The following is a 20,496-nucleotide window of genomic DNA, read 5'->3' as shown; positions in this document are numbered from 1 at the left end:
AGTGAAGCTGCAGACCTTCGCGGTCAGTGTTACAGCTCATAAAGGCAGTGCGGACCCAAAGAGTGAGCAGCAGCAAGATTTATTGCAAGGAGTGAAAGAACAAAGCTTCCACAGTGTGGCAGGGGACCTCAGCGGGTTGCCACTGCTGGCTAGGGCAGCCTGCTTTTATTCCCTTAACTGGCCCCACCCACATCTTACTGATTGGTTCATTTTAGAGAGCTGATTGGTCTGTTTTACAGAGTTGATTGGTCTGTTTTGACAGGGTGTTGATTGGTGTGTTTACAATCCCTGAGCTAGTCACAAAAGTTCTCCCAAGTATCCACTAGATTAGCTGGACACAGAGCACTGATTGGTGCATTTACAAACCTTGAGCTAGACAGAAGGTGCTGATTGGTGTCTTTACAATCCTTTAGCTAGGCATAAAGGTTCTCTGAGTCCCCACTAGATTAGCTAGACACAGAGCACTGATTGGTGCGTTTACAAATCTTTAGCTAGACACAGAATGCTGATTGGTGCATTTACAATCCTCCAGCTAGAGGTAAAAGTTCTCCAAGTCCCCACTTGACTCAGCCCAGTTGGCTTCACCTAGTGGATCCTGCACTGGGGCTGCGGGCAGAGCTGCCCACCAGTGCCACACTGTGCGCCCGCACTCCTAAACCCTTGGGCAGTCGATGGGACTGGGAGCTTCGGAGCAGGGAGTGGTCCCCATCGGCGAGGCTCGGGCCACGCGGAAGCCCACTGCGGGAGCCCACTGTGGGGGCAGAGGGGAGGCTCGGGCCTGGCGGGCTGCAGGTCCTGAGCCCTGCCCCGCGGGGAGGCAGCTAAGGCCCAGCGAGAATTCGAGCCTGGTGCTGGCAGGCTGGCACTGCTGGGGGACCAGGCACACCCTCTGCAGCTGCTGGCTGGGGTGTTAAGCCCCTCACTGCCTGGGGCCAGTGGCACCGGCCGGCCACTCGGAGTGCGGGGCTGCCAAGCCTGCGCCCACGCAGAACTCTCGCTGGCCCGTGAGCACTGCACACAGCCCCGGTTCCACCCCTGCCTCTCCCTCCACATCTCCCTGCAGAGGGAGCCGGCTCCAGCCTCAGCCAGCACAGAAAGGGGCTCCCACAGTGCAGCAGGGGGCCGAAGGGCTCCTCACACGCAGCCAGAGTGGGCACCAAGGCTGAGGAGGCACCAAGAGTGAGCGAGGGCTGCCAGCATGCTGTCATCTCTCGCCATCTTTCTTTAGTATCTTAATTTCAACCCCGCTTTTCCCAATTCGGGATTTTCCATACTCTAACGATTTGGATTAATAATTTAAATTACATACCATTCTATGGTACACTTCAACCAGTATTTAAAATTAAAGTTGTATTTCTTGTTGTGGAACCAAAAGTATCTTCTGGAGGAGACAGGAGATTATTAAAGGGTGTACTTAGGTGACCTGACGGCAAACCTGGTCAGTCATTTTATCGAGAAATAGGTGGGATGCTTGAACAGCCTCAAGTAAAGCTGCTCTTATTCCCTGTTCTTCTGACACTGGCCTTCTGAGAGTTAATTAACATTGTCCTCCACCTCTGGGGATGGGACTGCCTGCCCACTTTGTAGACCAGCAGATCCTAACTTTTCCAATGAGAACTTAGGAAAAAATAAAATTGTAGGCCCCTGTATCAGAATTTTTCTGTTTTATTCTCTGATTAAGAAAGTACACATGATAAAAAGCTACCTGAATTCATCCAATAGCAGCTTTAAGTGACTATTTAAAGCTTGATATTCAGGGCCGAGCATGGTGGCTCACACCTGTAATCCCAGCACTTTGGCAGGCTGAGGCGGTTGGATCACAAGGTCAGGAGTTTGAGACCGGTCTAGCCAATATGGTGAAACGCCAGCTCTACTAAAAATACAAAAATTAGCTGGGCATGGCGGCGTGCGCCTGTAGTCCCAGCTGCTCTGGAGGCTGAGGCAGGAGAATCGCTTGAACCCACGAGGGGGAGGTTGCAGTGAGCTGAGATCATGCCACTGCACTCCAACCTGGGTGACAGAGCAAAACTCCATCTCAAAAAAAAAAAAGAGTTTGATATTCAGGTAACAATGCTTGGTCTGTTCCAGTGGATTCTCAGACCATTCACAGTAATTCCTGAGGGCCCACAGGTTAGGGATCCCTCACTATTGAATTTTCTTCAGGGTCAACTACGTTTGATATTATTTCACTTAGCATTTAATTATTTTCATATTATCCACCTTTATTCTCCAGTTTTGAAGTTTAATACAAGTATAATACGTTTTTTGTCATTATGTAATTGTTTGTACTTGATTCCTTAACTTTTCTGTTTTCTCTACTTTTTTTCTGAACTTTCAAAAAAATTAACACCTAAACTGCAAGCAGATTACAGAGAGAGAACAGTCTTAATTGGATTTCTGGTTATATCACAGGTGATAAGCTATCACAGGTGACAAACTGTAAAATGTTCAAGCTTATGCTCCTAACTGGTTGTCTCACTAGTAACCTGTAACAGTGGTTCCCAAATGCAAACTACCTGCTTAAAGGTCATGGTTGTGGGTGGGGCACTTAAATATATAGATTTTTGGGTCCCCCTTTAGATATTCTAAATCATTGGGCCTGGGGTGGGGTCTAGAAATCTTTAAAGTTCCATCGATTATTTTGATACACAGTGAAATTTGGGAACCACCAATTTTCTGTACAATCCATAAATTTGCATGTAGTGACATATTGGTAAACCTTCATCTTTTTTGTATACTAAAGGACCAGCAGAATTGGGCCCATGCCAACATGTCACCTCTAGGGCCTAGACTGCCCTCACTTTTGTTTTTTTCTAGGTCGGTTTCTTAGTAGCACTACCAAGTTGAACATGAACAGTACGACTCCTGAGCTCTAGTGTTTTTTTAGGAGGCAGCTTGGAATATTGTCAGTACTGGATTTTAGAGAGCCTGGCTTCTCTGAATGAACTCTTGGCCTTGGTTCCTCATCTGTAAAAAGATTTTAGAGTAGACTTTTGCCTTTAAGTGTTTACCGTAAACTAGATAAAAGAGCATTCCTCTTTATCTGCAACCCCTATATTAGTGTTATTTTCATATATAGTCCACTTTTCATTAACTGCACTCCAGGTGTCATAGCTGTATCAGCCAGTGTCTCTAGAGTTTCTTCAGTTTGCTATAACAAAGTGCCATAAATTGGATGGCTTATAAACAACAGAAGTTTATTTCTCACAGTTCTGGAGGCTAGAAATATGAGATCAAGGTGCTGGCAGCTTCAGGTCTGGTGAGGATGCATTTCTTGGTTTCCAGACAACTGTGTTCTTGCTGTATCCTCATGGTAGAGAAAAGTTAGAGAGCTTTTGAGGTTCTCTTTAAGAACACTAATCCTTTTCATGAGGATTTCTACCCCCTAACCCAATACCTTCAAAGGCTCCACCTCCTAATACTGTCACATTGAGGGTTAGGATTTCAACATGAAAGTTTCGAGGGGATGCAAACATGTAGGCAGGTAGGCAAACTTATGATGACCAAGAACCGGTTCTAACCTCAGGAAATGAAGCAATAATGGTAATATCATTTCACTGGAGAAGTTACTGCCTGTTTCCAGAGGGAGACGGCTGATTAAGAGCTCTCCCTACATTCCACCTTGTGAAAATTGCCATCAGATATCGTGTAAAAGTATGAAGTCATCTTTTTTAAACACAAAGTATGACTTCATGGTGTAGACAATGTTTTAAAATCTCTGGCCGGGTGCGGTGGCTCACGCCTATAATCCCAGCACTTTGCGAGGCCGAGGCGGGCGGATCACCTGAGGTCAGGAGTTCAAGACCAGCCTGACCAACATGGTGAAACCCCATCTCTACTAAAAATACAAAATTAGCCAGGCATAATGGCGCATGCCTGTAATCCCAGTTACTCAGGAGGCTGAGGCAGGAGAATCGCTTGAACCCAGGAGGCGGAGGTTGCAGTGAGCCGAGATCGTACCATTGCACTCCAGCCTGGGCAACAAGAGCAAAACTCTGCCTTAAAAAACAAACAAACACAAAACTCTGTATCTAAAACAAACATTTTGGTGGCTTACACTTATAATCCCAGCAGTCTGCGAGGCTGAGGTAGGAGGATTGCTTGAGCCCGGGAGTTCAAGACCAGCCTGGGCAACATAATGAGACCCCCATCTATACAAATTAAATAGAAAACATGAGCCAGGTGTGGTGGTGCATGCCTGTAGTCTCAGCTACTCAGGTGGCTAAGGTGAGAGGATCACTTGAGCCTAGAAGTCAAGGCTACAGTGACCCCAGATCATGCCACTCACTGCATTCCAGCCTGGGTAGCAGATCAAGACCCTGTTTCAAAAATAAAAAATAAAACAAGTTTTCAATAGTTTTTGGTAATATCCATCACAAAGAGATATTTAATAATAATAATGGTGATCACTGCCGTTTAATGAGAGATACCCATGGGTGTGTTGCTCTACAGTTTCCTTCTTTCACTTAATTCTGAAAACATTCCTGTGAGGTAGACAGTGTCCAAGCTCTTTCTGCCTCTTGGCCAGTTTGGGCCCTGTTCTTCCCATAACCCGCTATTCGGCTGCCCATACTTTCTCCCTCCTTTTTTGCCATGTCATGTTTTCTTCCCCAACTTGTATTCTCTGCTTTTCCTTTGTAATAAGCTCATTCCCGTAACCTGTTGCATCTCTCACACCAAATTTCAGACCAAAAGAAAAACCTGTGATGGGTTTGGGCAAAGTATAGGCCCATGGGTAGGCTTTTTATTCCCTCCCTCTTCATCTTTTCTGTCTCTTAAATGAAGGCATCAGACTTTGTAACCAGTTAGCAGAGGGCATCTTGAAGGAGTTTGTCTTGTTCAGTATCAAAACCCCTGACATTTAATCCTCTGCCTAGTACATGGGCATTCAGTAAGTGAGTGAATAAATCCAATTCACATCATACATTTATTTAAAAGAGTAGTTTTGCTGGGTGCGGTGGCACTCTAGAAGCCAACACAGTGCTTTAGAATGGTATTGTAGCCAAATTATGTACCCAAGTGTATGAAACAGTGATTTATGATAACAGCTAACAGGGTTGGAGGAATGTCTCAAGTATTAGTATTTAGAGAACCCAATTATAGAATACATATTGAAATGAAAATTGAATAACCTGTAACTGGATACTTACCATTCTCCTTCTCCCACCTAACATGGTTTATAATGTAAAAATATGGCCATCTATTAGATTCTTTTTAAGGTGAGATTATGGAGATAGAAGAGCAAGGAAGAGCCAGTTAGTGGGTCAGAAAATGAAACTTCTGTGCATAAAATGGTCATAAGTGATATAGCTGTGAGCAAAAACTGTTCTCATTTGTCACTAATTTAGCTGCTAGGTGCTGAGATGCATTTCTCATTTTAAGTATTGTTTACACTTTCCCACGTGTCAAGGAGAGTTTTGAGAAATGAGGAAAGTTTCCTGCTTATTCATAGCTGGATAGGCTTAGAATGGTTTTAACATTCTTTTATCATCCAGTTTACTTGACCAATGGCTATGGGTTTGTTGCAGTTCTGCATCCGTTTCTGTACTTATTTTGTAAAGAGAATCCACACAGTAAACAAAAGAGAGGAGAGAGGTAATCTTTTCATCTTTAATACACTGTAAAAATTGGGATAGTGCCACCATCTGCTTATTTGTTGATGTATTATTCACAGTGCTGGTCCCAAAGGCGATAACATCTATGAATGGAGATCAACCATTCTAGGGCCTCCAGGATCCGTGTATGAGGGTGGTGTATTCTTTCTCGATATCACTTTTACACCAGAATATCCCTTCAAGCCTCCAAAGGTAAGAAATCTCCCTGTATGCTCAAATTTACTAATTCCCACAAGAGAGCAACTGTTGAGGTTTTTCTAAATTTAATTTTTAATCACCGAAACTAGATTTATCTTATGTCCTTAATAGATCTGAGTATTTTAACATATACAAAACACTTCTTTAGGTTGGTTTTGCCTTATCTGGCAGAGACCATTCTAGGAGTAAGTGCTTTGTTTGATGGTGCTTAAAATTGTGCTATTTATAGTAATATTGTCAGCAACCTAGAATTAATCCCCTATTTTCCAGCCCATAGAGAAAGGTTTTTGAACAGTTAAAAATGGTGTCAAGCCAGGTGCAGTGGTGTGCATCTGTAGTCCAGCTACTTCGAAGGATTGTTTGAGCCCAAGAGTTTGAGTCCAGTCTGGGCAACAAAGCGAGACCCCCAAAAAAGGCAGGGCAGGTCAGGGGGTCAAACAACTAGAGACTCAGAATCTCTTACCAAAGCTTTGGATTCTATTCTGCTCCCTGTCATGTTTTAGTCTTGTTCAATTCCTTACCTCCAGGCCTCAGTTTTCTTTCTAGGACAGGTGAGGATTGGCCAAGTCACCCATCTCTTGTATTCAATCTGTGATTCTCATTCAGTCAGAAAGAAAACCCCGTCTTGGGGATTAGGTAGACTGCCAGATAAAAGTACAATTGCAGCAACAAGAAGTAATTGAAAGTCACTTTTTTAAAAAATTGGTAAAATTACAGGTAATTTTTACTTTGTGTTTTGGTATATTTCACAAATAAAAATTAAGAGACCCAAATAACACCTGTTCATGTGACTTGTGTTCTGCTGTGGTCCTTGCCCATTACTGGCTCTGCATCCATGGACACTCGATTATATAATAGTAAATTCTGTGATGTAGGTAGACAGGATGTCTATGGGACCTGATATAACGGTCAGAAAAAAGCAGAAATAGACTTCTCTTCAAATTTTGTTCAGGCTTTTGGGTGTAGTCATTGTTTGCTAAGTATGTTGTTTAATTATCTTTATGTACCCATTATGTTTCACTTCAGTTTTTAAGAGATATTTATGATTCTCATTATTTTAAAGCTTACTTTGAGGCAGTGTAGTACTACCAGCTAACACAAGAGGTCAGCAAACAATTAGCTATTCAAACTTGGAAATGTTAATATTTAAAAGATTTAAAATTGCTAAAGATGAAATTAGGAAGTACTGAACTTACCATCAGTGGACATAACATTTTAAATGAAATTGACACAGTCCCTGAGATGGTATCAATGAACACTTTCTAATCAAATTTATTAAGTCTATCTTCTTGACAGCTTTAATTAAAACTGCTTTTATTCACCTTCTTAAAAACTACCTATCTATCTGGGAGTTTTTTTTTTTTTTTTTTTTTTCCAATTACGGTCATTCAGTTGAATATTTAGTAAAAAGTTTGTTTGCTGTTTAAATAATTGTTTGTCACTTTTTTTTAGGTTACATTTCGGACAAGAATCTATCATTGTAATATTAACAGTCAAGGTGTTATTTGCTTGGACATTTTGAAAGATAATTGGAGTCCAGCACTAACCATTTCTAAAGTCCTCCTTTCTATCTGCTCACTTCTTACAGACTGTAATCCTGGTAAGGTTCACAATTCTTTACCTTGTTTTATTCTTCCTCACCTGAAAAATACTTGTTTCCAAAAGCTTTCAAAGGACAAAACTAATTTTTCTGCACAACTTTGTGAATATAAAAACTAATCTGCTTTTCAAAAGAAAGTTTTAAGAGAAGTTCAGTCTACTAGTTGAGACACACAACTTCATTAATCGGTATATTCTAGCAACAAGGTACTTTAAACTGAAGACTGACGTAAGTTTGCCTTGGGCTTTTACAGTTTCAGTTATTCTTTTTTTTTTTTCCTGTTGCTTAATTTCCCATATAGTTCTTATAAAACAAATCATACACTTCCAAATGTCGAGTCATCTGCCTGGCAAGCCCCACCTGTGCCTGTGGGGTTCAGTGAGCATGTGCCCCACAGCTGGTCACTGAGATGGCACTCAATTTTGAAAATGGTAGTTGTTAAATACTTAGTGACTATTGAATTGTGACGTTTTTGGGACTTCATTTCATTTAAAAAATATTTTTCTGTAGTCACAGCTACTAGGGTGGCTGAGGTGGCAGGATTGTTTGAACCCAGAAGGTCAAGGCTGCAGTGAGCCATGAGCATGCCACTGCACTGCATTCCAGCCTGGGTGGCAAAGCGAGACCCTGTCTCAAAAAAATATATATATATACACACACATATATTTATTTTATTTTCTAGGTAAACCAAATATAAATTAATTTATTAAAGATCCTAAGATTCAGAGAAATACTATACTTAATTGGAGGTCCAGGTTTTGCCTGGCAACCTGGCTGTTTAACCAGCGTAAAGGTAAATAGTGTTGCACTGCAACAGCCCCGAAGACTTCACAGTATTCACAATGCCGTAACTGGTGACATTGAGCTAAGGGTCACATGAACACAGTTGGATGTTCATTGTAGTCTGGAGCCTTGACCGTTCCAGTCTCTACTGAACTCAGCCTAACACATAAAAGTAAAGAAACTCCAATCAAGTGTTGTTTGTTGGGAGAAAAATGGAATGAACTAAGATAGATAAAGACAGACCACTACACTAAAGCCTGAGCATTCCCTCTTCCCCCCACATTATGTGTTTTGAAATTTTGATGGAAAAATATCCAGCATGGTGGACTGGTGTTTCGAAGATGGGTTTGATCACACATACTTTGTTGTACATATCTACCCAAGCTGTCAGTATTTGCTAAAGTTTAAAATGTTCTTTTCCTTTCTCCAAAGTAATCTACATTCTTTTCTTCCAGCCGACCCCTTGGTGGGAAGTATTGCCACTCAGTATATGACCAACAGAGCAGAACATGACAGAATGGCCAGACAGTGGACCAAGAGATACGCTACATAAATTGGGGTTTCACAATTCTTACATTATTTGTCTGTCACAGAAGAGAGCTGCTTATGATTTTGAAGGGGTCAGGGAGGGTGGGAGTTGGTAAAGAGTAGGGTATTTCTATAACAGATATTATTCAGTCTTATTTCCTAAGATTTTGTTGTAACTTAAGGTATCTTGCTACAGTAGACAGAATTGGTAATAGCAACTTTTAAAATTGTCATTAGTTCTGCAATATTAGCTGAAATGTAGTACAGAAAAGAATGTACATTTAGACATTTGGGCTCAGTTGCTTGTAGTCTGTAAATTTAAAACAGCTTAATTTTGTACAGGTTACACACATGGCCATTTATGTAAAGTCCCTCTAAGACTACATACTTTTTGTTTAAAACAAAATTGGAATTTGTTTTCCCTTCTTGGAAGGGAACACTGATATTTAACAGAGTTTTTAGAGACTGTCATCTCATATATATAAAATGGACACGTGGCTATAAAACACCATATAGGAGATGAGTAATGCGTTTTATTTTATATGCCAATCTACTTTGTTTAAAAAAAGGTCTGAATCAGGACTTGTGAAAACCTGTAGTGAAATACCTTAAGCTGTTAACTGTAAGGCGTGGAATAGGAGTTGCTCAGTGGATTGGTTATATGTTGTGGACTACTTAAGTCTGCATTTGTTACTGTGCTAATAAACAATATTAAAAACCACCTAATACTGCTGTGTTCATTTACTTTTCTTTTGCCTTTTGGTTGCCGTTTGCAGATTCTTCTGAAATCGATAGGTACCTGCTTCTAAAACAAGCTAAAAATAATGCATATTTAGTAGGTATTATTTACCTATATTAGGATCTGTACTTTACACAGCTGTAGATGAGGTATCCTAGAAAAGGTTAAATAATCTACCCCATTTAGGCTTCAAAGACGAACTCTACTGCATCTTGTTAAAAGCATTTTCTAATTTGCAGATGCTGTAGTAGCAAGTACATGAGAAATGGGTTACGTCATGGATAAATTGGTACACTGCCTTAGGGGGCATTTTGGCAGTACCTAAGTATACACATGTCATGACCCAGCAGTTCTGTTTCTGTATGTCTCTTTCAGAGAAACTCATCCAGATACACATACATTCATTACAGAATTTAAAAAGAATTGATAACTGTTTGTACTAATATAGACTAAGTTGCATTAGTAGGAAACAAAGCAAACTGGAACGTACTTATTTAAAAATCATTATGAAAGCATTTGTCCATCTATGTAACATGCATGGGGAGGGAAGCTAGATTAATATTCAATAACTGGGGGAAAAGGGTAAGGGGTGAGTTAGTGTCTGAGTGGTAATTTTTTGATCAAAAAATGAATTTATGATGAGAAATTTTGAAGAATTATACTGTAGCAGCAATAGGCTATTTGTAAGTATTGTCTTTTATATGTAGTTCTTCACTAGAGCTCATGAAAAAAGTATTCCATTTAAGATGTTACAAATTACTTGATGTTTTAATATGTTCTTTGCTGAATAGCTTATGTTACATTTCAAAGTAGTTATTTCACAGGTGCAACCACTACGTAGCTTCCTACCTTTTAAATTAATAAAGTTACAGTCAGCCACATTGCTCGAGTCTTGCCAAAATCTTTAGAGAAACAAACTCAGACATCTAAGTTAGATCATCTAGAGTCCAATATTTTTGATACTTTTATTGTATATGACTAGTTTTCTAGAAAACTATTCCAGAAGATACAGTCTTCCTTCCAGAAAATACAGCTTTATTGTCCTTAAGTGCCTAAGCATTTTCAAGAGGAGGAGCAAACAGTTTGCCCTCAAGTATCTGGTCTATTAACAGGGGTCTGGCTGAGGAAAAAAATGGCCTCAGAATGTGATGAACCTACTTACCCTACCTGGTACCTCAACTCATGCTAAACGTTCTAATTTGAGCAAAGCTAAATCATGGGTCTTAGTCTGTTTGGCAAAATCACCACAAGATGAAATTTAGCTTACTACCCCAAACCGTTCAGTGTTTTGGGTCCAATTTAGACACAAAAAATGTTGTTTTATAATCCTAGACATTAGATTAATGAACTTTTTAAAAACAAAGTCATGTTTGGGCTTAGAAGTTTGCATAATGTTACACAGAGTGATGATACCTTCCGAAACAGCTTGGGGTTGGGGGGAAGTTACACATAGGTGTATTTGCATAACTATCCAAACTATTCTACTGTTTTCACAAGTACAACATAAATAACAAAGGTGCTAATTTCAAAGACAGGTTTCAAACAATGAGAATAAGAATATATTATTTCATATCAGGCAATAATAACCTTAGCCCAAATTCTTTTAACATCTAAAGTGCATTAAATGACTTCCTTAGGAATTTTCTTAAGGACCAAATGTAGATATAAATGGCCTGTTTTAAATAGTAATATTACTCCATGTTCACAGACACTTAAAGGCAATCACTATTCAACATACAATTGTGGAATTACTGATTTTTAGTTCTCAGAACTAGAGTTCCCTTTGTTTTTCCTCCCAGGCAAAGGAAAGCTTGATTTGCTCTGGGGTTGAGAAAGTTTACTGGCTAATAAAGTGAATGGTTCAATCAGAGTTTTCCGATCTGTAACAGTCACCTCCCACAGTCTTACTTTCTCACTTTTTGCCCACTGCTGTGCCACTTCAGCGTCCACTTGTCTCTGCTCAGAAAGGTCAATTTTGTTTCCTAATACAACAATTGCTACCTGAAAGAAAACAGATTGAAAAGATCATTCTAGTACTTTGCCAACATCAGTTCCTGGGCAAAATGGAGACATAAGGAAAATTGTTCCACATTAACAAACCTGCTTCATTAAACTGATTCTCAAATGTGACTGGATATTAGGATTTCACCTTACTCCTTAATGCATTTTTGTTAAAAATGCAGATGCTCGGCCGGGCGTGGTGGCTTATGCCTACATTCCCAGCACTTTGGGAGGCCAAGGCTCGTGGATCTCTTGAGGTCAGGAGTTCGAGACCACCCTGGCCAACATGGTGAAACCCCATCTCTACTGAAAATAAATAAATTAGCCAGGCGTGGTGGCATGCGCCTGTAGTCCCCTCTACTTGGGAGGCTGAGGCAGGAGAATCGCTGGAACCCGGGAGGCAGAGGTTGCAGTAAGCCGAGATGGTGCCACTGCACTGCACTCCAGCCTGGGTGACTGTGCAAGACTCCATCTCCAAAAAAAAAAAAAAAAAGCAGATGCTCTGTAGTTTGCTCAGGTATGAATGGAAGATGGACTTGGGAAATTGGCATCTAGGATACAGACTGGTTTCAATGAGTCTGCATTTCAGTTTGGCTACACTTGACGTATGAGAGATTTGCAACACAGTACTTCAAAATAAGACAAATGGAGCTGCGGGAGTTCTGTATCCATGAGAACAGGAATTGTTGTGTTCACATTACTCATAATACTAAAAAGATGACTGCTAAGTATCTGTTAAATGTATGGGCCAAAAAACAAAAAAAAGTATGTGCCAATAGGAACATTTTACCTGAATGCTTACTATACACCAGACACTAAAGGTGACCAGAATACAGCAGTCAAAGCTCAGGGGGAGGAGAAGAGACCCCAAACCAGATTTTCAGATAGTGCCCATAAAGATTACACAAGATGTGAGTAGACGATGGGCAGAAAGAACTGTCAAAGAAGGCCTCTCTGAGGAGCAGCAGTGAACTCATCAGATCTTGGAACCGCCAGTCTACCTTCCTGTCTGTACGTTGAGCTTGAGCTCCCTGTGCTCCAGGTAAGGCCATACCTTGCTGGCAGGATGAAAGTGGGCCCAGAGCTCCGGTTTTCTAGGGGAATCACGTATTCTACCTCTTCTTTCAAGCCCTCCTGTCATTCTTCATCACCCAGACTTTCATCTTCATGTATCTCCCCTACTGTGACCTCCATCTCCCTCTCCTCCCAACTGCAGAAACTCGTTCACTTTACCCCTTAGAATTCAGCAAGACTCACCCCCACTGCATCCTCCACCTCTGCGTCTTCCACCTCTGCTTTGAATGTTCCTTCACCTTTCCTAGTTGCCTTGCAGTCCTGCTTCCCCTATCACTCCACTCCTACCACTACCACAAGGTCGGGGTAAGACGTCTTCCTTGTCCCTCCCCTCAGTGCTACCTTCAATGGTGTCCTTCTCTAAAACCCCTGCAGAAAGCTGACGCTATCAGTCTGTTGTACCTGCTAACGCCAGGCCGGCCCCCCAAATGCTCCTCATCACAGAGCTGACTCATGGTCAACCTGCCCTCGCCGTTACTCTGGTCATAATTCTTAGTGATTCCACTGGCCACGTAGATGCTGCTTCCAGTAACCTGGTCTCTTATTCTTTGACTTCTCCAATGGTCTCATCATCCTTACCTCAGCCATTCACCACTCCTGTGGTCATATCCTAGACCTTGTTTTTTTGTTTGTTTTTTAAAAGAGACAGGGTCTCTCTCTCTCTGCATCACCCAGGTTGGAGTGCAATGGCTTGATCACAGCTGGTTGCAGCCTTGAGCTTCTTGGCTCAAGCGATCCTGATCCTCCTCCTCAGCCTGCCAGCTATTTTTTTAATTTTTAGAGATGGGATCTTACTTTATTCCTGGAGCTGGTCTCAAACTCCTTGCTTGAAGCAATCCTCCTGCCTCAGCTCCGCAAAGTGCTGGGATTACAGGCGTGAACTACCACACCCAGCCTAGACCTTGACATTGTAACTGCTCTCTGTGATCTCAGTTCCAGGCATCCCACTCTGACTCCTGCCTTCCCAGTCATGCCTAATGCCCCCAGTGCAAGAATTCCAAACACCACAAGGACATACAACCTACTGGCTCTACTACCTTTATCACTGTCCTTCTACCCTACTCATGTCCTTAATTCCTCCCTACCCAGCTTAGATTATTTTTATTCACTCCCTTGCCCCCATTATCCCACCATATTCACCAGGCAAAACACCTCCCTTGTTAAATTTAACTGTTAACCAGACTCTGTGCCTACACCATTTAGCTGAATATGGCTGGAGAAAAACATACAACCCTGCTGGCCCAGATCATACCACTGATCTCAAATGAACTGGTGTTCTCCAGCAAATGTATTACATTTTCTGCATTTACTCTGTAATGAGACATCTCATACCTTGGTGCCCTTCTACAAGTTCCAGTATCTCCTCTTTCTTCCCCACTTTCCTTTCACCTGATGACCATATTGTTTCAGTAAGATACACAATTAGAAGAGAATTTCAGCCTGGCACAGTGGCTCACACCTGTAATCCCAGTACTTTGGGAGGTGGAGGTGGGTGGATCATGAGGTCAGGAGATTGAGACCATCCTGGCTAACAAGGTGAAACCCCATCTCTACTAAAAATACAAAAAAATTAGCCGGGTGTGGTAGCGGGCGCCTGTAGTCCCAGCTACTTGGGAGGCTGAGGCAGGAGAACGGCATGAACCCGAGAGGCAGAGTTTGCAGTGAGCTGAGATCACACCACTGCACTCCAGCCTGGGCAATGGAGCAAGACTCCATCTCAAAAAAAAAAAAAAAAATTTCCACATTCTTCCACCACCACATCTAACAACCTACCATCTTCCAAGCCCATTTGCTCTGCCCTAAAACCCATCCTCCTTTACCTGGACAAGGAAGTCACTCCAGCACTTAGTCCCCTCATCATCAATTTTCTCCCATTAGCACACAAACACAATCTTACCTAAATAAACGGCCGGGCATGGTGGCCAATGCCTGTAATCCCAGCACTTTGGGAGGCCCAGGTGGGTGGATCACCTGGGGTCAGTAGTTTGAGACCAGCCTGTCCAACATGGTGAAACCCTGTCTACTAAAAATACAAAAATTAGCCAGGCATGGTGGTGAACACCTGTAATCCCACCTACTCAGGAGGCTGAGGCAGGAAAATCGCTTGAACCTGAGAGGCAGAGGTTGCTGTGGGCTAAGATCATCCAGACTCCATCTCAAAAAAAACAAGGATGATACATCTATAGCCACAGGATGAATATTATACGTCACTTACCAAAAAAAAAACAAAACGGGGGTGGGTGGGTAGGTGTGCTGGCTCACACCTGTAATCCCAACAGTGTGGGAGGCTGAGGAAGGAGGACTGTTTGAGACCAGGAGTTCAAGACTAGCCTGAACAACATAACAAGACCTACCAGGGTGGAGCCAAGATGGCCAAATAGGAACAGCTCCAGTCTACAGCTCCCAGCGTGACCAACGCAGAAGACGGGTGATTTCTGCATTTCCATCTGAGGTACCGGGTTCATCTCACTAGGGAGTGCCAGACAGTGGGGGCAGGACATTGCGTGAAGCGCACCGTGCACGAGCCAAAGCAAGGTGAGGCATTGCCTCACTCAGGAAGCGCAGGGGTCAGGGAGTGCCCTTTCCTAGTCAAAGAAAGGGGTGACAAATGGCACCTGGAAAATCGGGTCACTCCCACCCTAATACTTCACTTTTCCAATGGGCTTAAAAAACGGAACACCAGGAGATTATATCCCCCATTTGGCTAGGAGGGTCCTACGCCCACAGAGACTCGCTGATTGCTAGCACAGCAGTATGAGATTAAACTGCAAGGCAGCAGTGAGGCTGGGGGAGGAGCGCCCACCATTGCCCAGGCTTGATTAGGTAAACACAAGCAGCCAGGAAGCTCGAACTGGGTGGAGCCCACCACAGCTCAAGGAGGCCTGCCTGCCGCTGTAGGCTCCATCTCTGGGGGCAGGGCACAGACAAACAAAAAGACAGCAGTAACCTCTGCAGACTTAAATGTCCCTGTCTGACAGCTTTGAAGAGAGCAGTGGTTCTCGCACCACGCAGCTGGAGATCTGAGAACAGGCAGACTGCCTCCTCAAGTGGGTCCCTAACCCCCAAGCAGCCTAACTGGGAGGCACCCCCAGTAGAGGCAGACTGACACCTCACACAGCCAGGTACTCCTCTGAGACAAAACTTCCAGAGGAATGATCAGGTAGCAGCATTTGCGGTTCATGAAAAATCTGCTGTTCTGCAGCCTCCGCTGCTGACACCCAGGCAAACGGTCTGGAGTGGACCTCTAGCAAACTCCAACAGACCTGCAGCTGAGAGTCCTGTCTGTTAGAAGGAAAACTAACAAACAGAAAGGACATCCACACCAAAAACCCATCTGTATATCACCATCATCAAAGACCAAAAGTACATAAAATCACAAAGATGGGGAAAAAACAGAGCAGAAAAACTGGAAACTCTAAAAAGCAGAGCGCCTCTCCTCCTCCAAAGAAACGCAGTTCCTCACCAGCAACGGAACAAAGCTGGACGGAGAATCACTTTGACGAGAGAAGAAGGCTTCAGATGATCAAACTACTCTCAGCTACAGGAGGAAATTGAAGCCAAAGGCAAAGAAGCTAAAAATTTTGAAAAAGAATTAGACGAATGTATAACTAGAATAACCAATGCAGAGAAGTGCTTAAAGGAGCTGATGGAGCTGAAAGCCAAGGCTCGAGAACTACGTGAAGAATGCAGAAGCCTCAGGAGCCGATGCGATCAACTGGAAGAAAGCGTATCAGTGATGGAAGATGAAATGAATGAAATGAAGAGAGAAGGGAAGTTTAGAGAAAAAAGAATAAAAATAAACGAACAAAGCCTCCAAGAAATATGGGACTATGTGAAAAGACCAAATCTACGTCTGATTGGTGTACCTGAAAGTGACGGGGAGAATGGAACCAAGTTGGAAAACACTCTGCAGGATATTATTATCCAGGAGAACTTAACCAATCTAGCAAGGCAGGCCAACATTCAGATTCAGGAAATACAGAGACCACCACAGAGATACTCCTCGAGAAGGGCAACTCCAAGACACATAATTGTCAGATTCACCAAAGTTGAAATGAAGGAAAAAAGGTTAAGGGCAGCCAGAGAGAAAGGTCGGGTTACCCACAAAGGGAAGCCCATCAGACTAACAGCGGATCTCTCGGCAGAAACTCTACAAGCCAGAAGAGAGTGGTGGCCAATATTCAACATTCTTAAAGAAAAGAATTTTCAACCCAGAATTTCATACCCAGCCAAACTAAGCTTCATAAGTGAAGGAGAAATAAAATACTTTACAGACAAGGAAATGCTGAGAGATTTTGTCACCACCAGGCCTGCCCTAAAAGAACTCCTGAAGGAAGCACTAAACATGGAAAGGAACAACCGGTACCAGCCACTGCAAAAACATGCCAAATTGTAAAGACCATCGAGGCTACGAAGAAACTGCATCAACTAACGAGCAAAATAACCAGCTAACATCATAATCACAGGATCAAATTCACACATAACAATATTAACTTTAAATGTAAATGGGCTAAATGCTCCAATTAAAAGACACAGTCAAGACCCATCAGTGTGCTGTATTCAGGAAACCCATCTCACATGCAGAGACACACATAGGCTCAAAATAAAGGGATGGAGGAAGATCTACCAAGAAAATGGAAAACAAAAAAAGGCAGGGGTTGCAATCCTAGTCTCTGATAAAACAGACTTTAAACCAACAAAGATCAAAAGAGACAAAGAAGGCCATTACCTAATGGTAAAGGGATCAATTCAACAAGAAGAGCTAACTATCCTAAATATATATGCACCCAATACAGGAGCACCCAGATTCATAAAGCAAGTCCCGAGTGACCTACAAAGAGACTTAGACTCCCACACAATAATAATGGGAGACTTTTAACACCCCACTGTCAACATTAGACAGATCAACAAGACAGAAAGTTAACAAGGATACCCAGGAATTGAACTCAGCTCTGCACCAAGCGGACCTAATAGACATCTACAGAACTCTCCACCCCAAATCAACAGAATATACATTTTTTTCAGCACCACACCACACCTATTCCAAAATTGACCACATAGTTGGAAGTAAAGCTCTCCTCAGCAAATGTAAAAGAACAGAAATTATAACAAACTGTCTCTCAGACCACAGTGCAATCAAACTAGAACTCAGGATTAAGAAACTCACTCAAAACCGCTCAACTACATGGAAACTGAACAACCTGCTCCTCAATGACTACTGGGTACATAACGAAATGAAGGCAGAAATGAAGACATTCTTTGAAACCAACGAGAACACAGACACAACATACCAGAATCTCTGGGACACATTCAAAGCAGTGTGTAGAGGGAAATTTATAGCACTAAATGCCCACAAGAGAAAGCAGGAAAGATCCAAAATTGACACCCTAACATTACAATTAAAAGAACTAGTAAAGCAAGAGCAAACACATTCAAAAGCTAGCAGAAGGCAAGAAATAACTAAAATCAGAGCAGAACTGAAGGAAATAGAGACACAAAAAACCCTTCAAAAAATTAATGAATCCAAGAGCTGGTTTTTTGAAAAGATCAACAAAATTGATAGACCACTAGCAAGACTAATAAAGAAGAAAAGAGAGAAGAATCAAATAGACGCAATAAAAAATGATTAAGGGGATATCACCACTGATCCCACAGAAATACAAACTACCATCAGAGAATACTACAAACACCTCTACGCAAATAAACTAGAAAATCTAGAAGAAATGGATAAATTCCTCAACACATAACACCCTCCCAAGACTAAACCAGGAAGAAGTTGAATCTCTGAATAGACCAATAACAGGCTCTGAAATTGTGGCAATAATAAATAGCTTACCAACCAAAAGGAGTCCAGGACCAGATGGATTCACAGCCGAATTCTACCAGAGGTACAAGGAGGAACTGGTACCATTCCTTCTGAAACTATTCCAATCAACAGAAAAAGAGGGAATCCTCCCTAACTCATTTGATGAGGCCAGCATCATCCTGATACCAAAGCCGGGCAGAGACACAACCAAAAAAGAGAATTTTATACCAATATCCTTGATGAACATTGAAGAAAAAATCCTCAATAAAATACTGGCAAACCAAATCTAGCAGCACATCAAAAAGCTTATCCACCATGATCAAGTTGGCTTCATCCCTGGGATGCAAGGCTGGTTCAACATACGCAAATCAATAAATGTAATCCAGCATATAAACAAAACCAAAGACAAAAACCACATAATTATCTCAATAGATGCAGAAAAGGCCTTTGACAAAATTCAACAACCCTTCATGCTAAAAACTCTCAATAAATTAGGTATTGATGGGACGTATCTCAAAATAATTAAGAGCTATCTATGACAAACCCACAGTCAATATCATACTGAATGGGCAAAAACTGGAAGCATTCCCTTTGAAAATTGGCACAAGACAGGGATGCCCTCTCTCACCACTCCTATTCAACATAGTGTTGGAAGTTGTGGCCAGGGCAATTAGGCAGGAGAAGGAAATAAAGGGTGTTCAATTAGGAAAAGAGGAAGTCAAATTGTCCCTGTTTGCAGATGACATGATCGTATATCTAGAAAACCCCACTGTCTCAGCCCAAAATCTCCTTAAGCTGATAAGCAACTTCAGCAAAGTCTCAGGATACAAAATCAATGTACAAAAATCACAAGCATTCTTATACACCAATAACAGACAGAGAGCCAAATCATGAGTGAACTCCCATTCACAATTGCTTCAAAGAGAATAAAATACCTAGGAATCCAACTTACAAGGGATGTGAAGGACCTCTTCAAGGAGAACTACAAACCACTGCTCAATGAAATAAAAGAGGATACAAACAAATGGAAAAACATTCCATGCTCATGGGTTGGAAGAATCAATATCGTGAAAATGGCCATACTGCCCAAGGTAATTTATAGATTCAATGCCATCCCCATCAAGCTACCAATGACTTTCTTCACAGAATTGGAAAAAACTATTTTAAAGTTCATATGGAACCAAAAAAGAGCCTGCATTGCCAAGTCAATCCTAACTCAAAAGAACAAAGCTGGAGGCATCACGCTACCTGACTTCAAACTATACTACAAGGCTACAGTAACCAAAACAGCACGGTACTGGTACCAAAACAGAGATATAGATCAATGGAACAGAACAGAGCCCTCAGAAATAATGCCACATATCTACAACTATCTGATCTTTGACAAACCAGACAAAAACAAGAAATGGGGAAAGGATTCCCTATTTAATAAATGGTGCTGGGAAAACTGGCTAGCCATATATAGAGAGCTGAAACTCAATCCCTTCCTTACACCTTATACAAAAATTAATTCAAGATGGATTAAAGACTTTTATGTTAGACCTAAAACCATAAAAACCCTAGAAGAAAACCTAGGCATTACCATTCAGGACATAGGCATGGGCAAGGACTTCATGTCTAAAACACCAAAAGCAATGGCAACAAAAGCCAAAATTGACAAATGGGATCTAATTAAACTAAAGAGCTTCTGCACAGCAAAAGAAACTACCATCAGAGTGAACAGGCAACCTACAAAATGGGAGAAAATTTTCACAACCTACTCATCTGACAAAGGGCTAATATCCAGAATCTACAATGAACTCAAACAAATTTACAAGAAAAAAAACAAACAACCCCATCAAAAAGTGGGTGAAGGACATGAACAGACACTTCTCAAAAGAAGACATTTATGCAGCCAAAAAACACATGAAAAAATGCTCATCATCATTGGCCATCAGAGAAATGCAAATCAAAACCACAATGAGATACCATCTCACACCAGTTAGAATGGCCATCCTTAACAAGTCAGGAAACAACACGTGCTGAAGAGGATGTGGAGAAATAGGAACACTTTTACACTGTTGGTGGGACTGTAAACTAGTTCAATCATTGTGGAAGTCAGTGTGGAGATTCCTCAGGGATCTAGAACTAGAAATACCATTTGACCCAGCCA

General features: G+C 41.8%; 2 protein-coding genes across 6 annotated transcripts in view; one reads left to right on the top strand and one right to left on the bottom strand.

Moving 5' to 3' along the window:
* Positions 1-9,452, top strand: part of UBE2E1 (ubiquitin conjugating enzyme E2 E1) — an 83,352-nt gene extending 73,900 nt beyond the window's left edge. The window contains exons 4-6 of one of the 2 annotated variants that reach the window (XM_003256747.3): positions 5,675-5,807; positions 7,266-7,413; positions 8,652-9,452. In XM_003256747.3, the coding sequence (XP_003256795.1) occupies positions 5,675-5,807; positions 7,266-7,413; positions 8,652-8,749 (379 nt within the window). In that variant the 3' untranslated portion in view covers positions 8,750-9,452. Of the gene's footprint in view, positions 1-5,674; positions 5,808-7,265; positions 7,965-8,651 lie in introns of those variants that run through there. The other variant, XM_012495794.2, reaches the window with a different exon arrangement.
* A 751-nt stretch (positions 9,453-10,203) lies between these two features.
* The window catches only part of NKIRAS1 (NFKB inhibitor interacting Ras like 1), a 27,845-nt gene continuing 17,552 nt past the window's right edge, over positions 10,204-20,496 (bottom strand). For all 4 annotated transcript variants that reach the window (XM_030812266.1, XM_003256763.4, XM_030812265.1 and 1 more), the window contains exon 4: positions 10,204-11,464. In XM_030812266.1, the coding sequence (XP_030668126.1) occupies positions 11,222-11,464 (243 nt within the window). In that variant the 3' untranslated portion in view covers positions 10,204-11,221. The remainder of the gene's footprint in view (positions 11,465-20,496) is intronic.

Source organism: Nomascus leucogenys, chromosome 4 (assembly GCF_006542625.1).
Source record: "Nomascus leucogenys isolate Asia chromosome 4, Asia_NLE_v1, whole genome shotgun sequence".
NCBI lineage: Eukaryota > Metazoa > Chordata > Mammalia > Primates > Hylobatidae > Nomascus > Nomascus leucogenys.
This window is presented reverse-complemented; position numbering and strand designations above follow the sequence as displayed.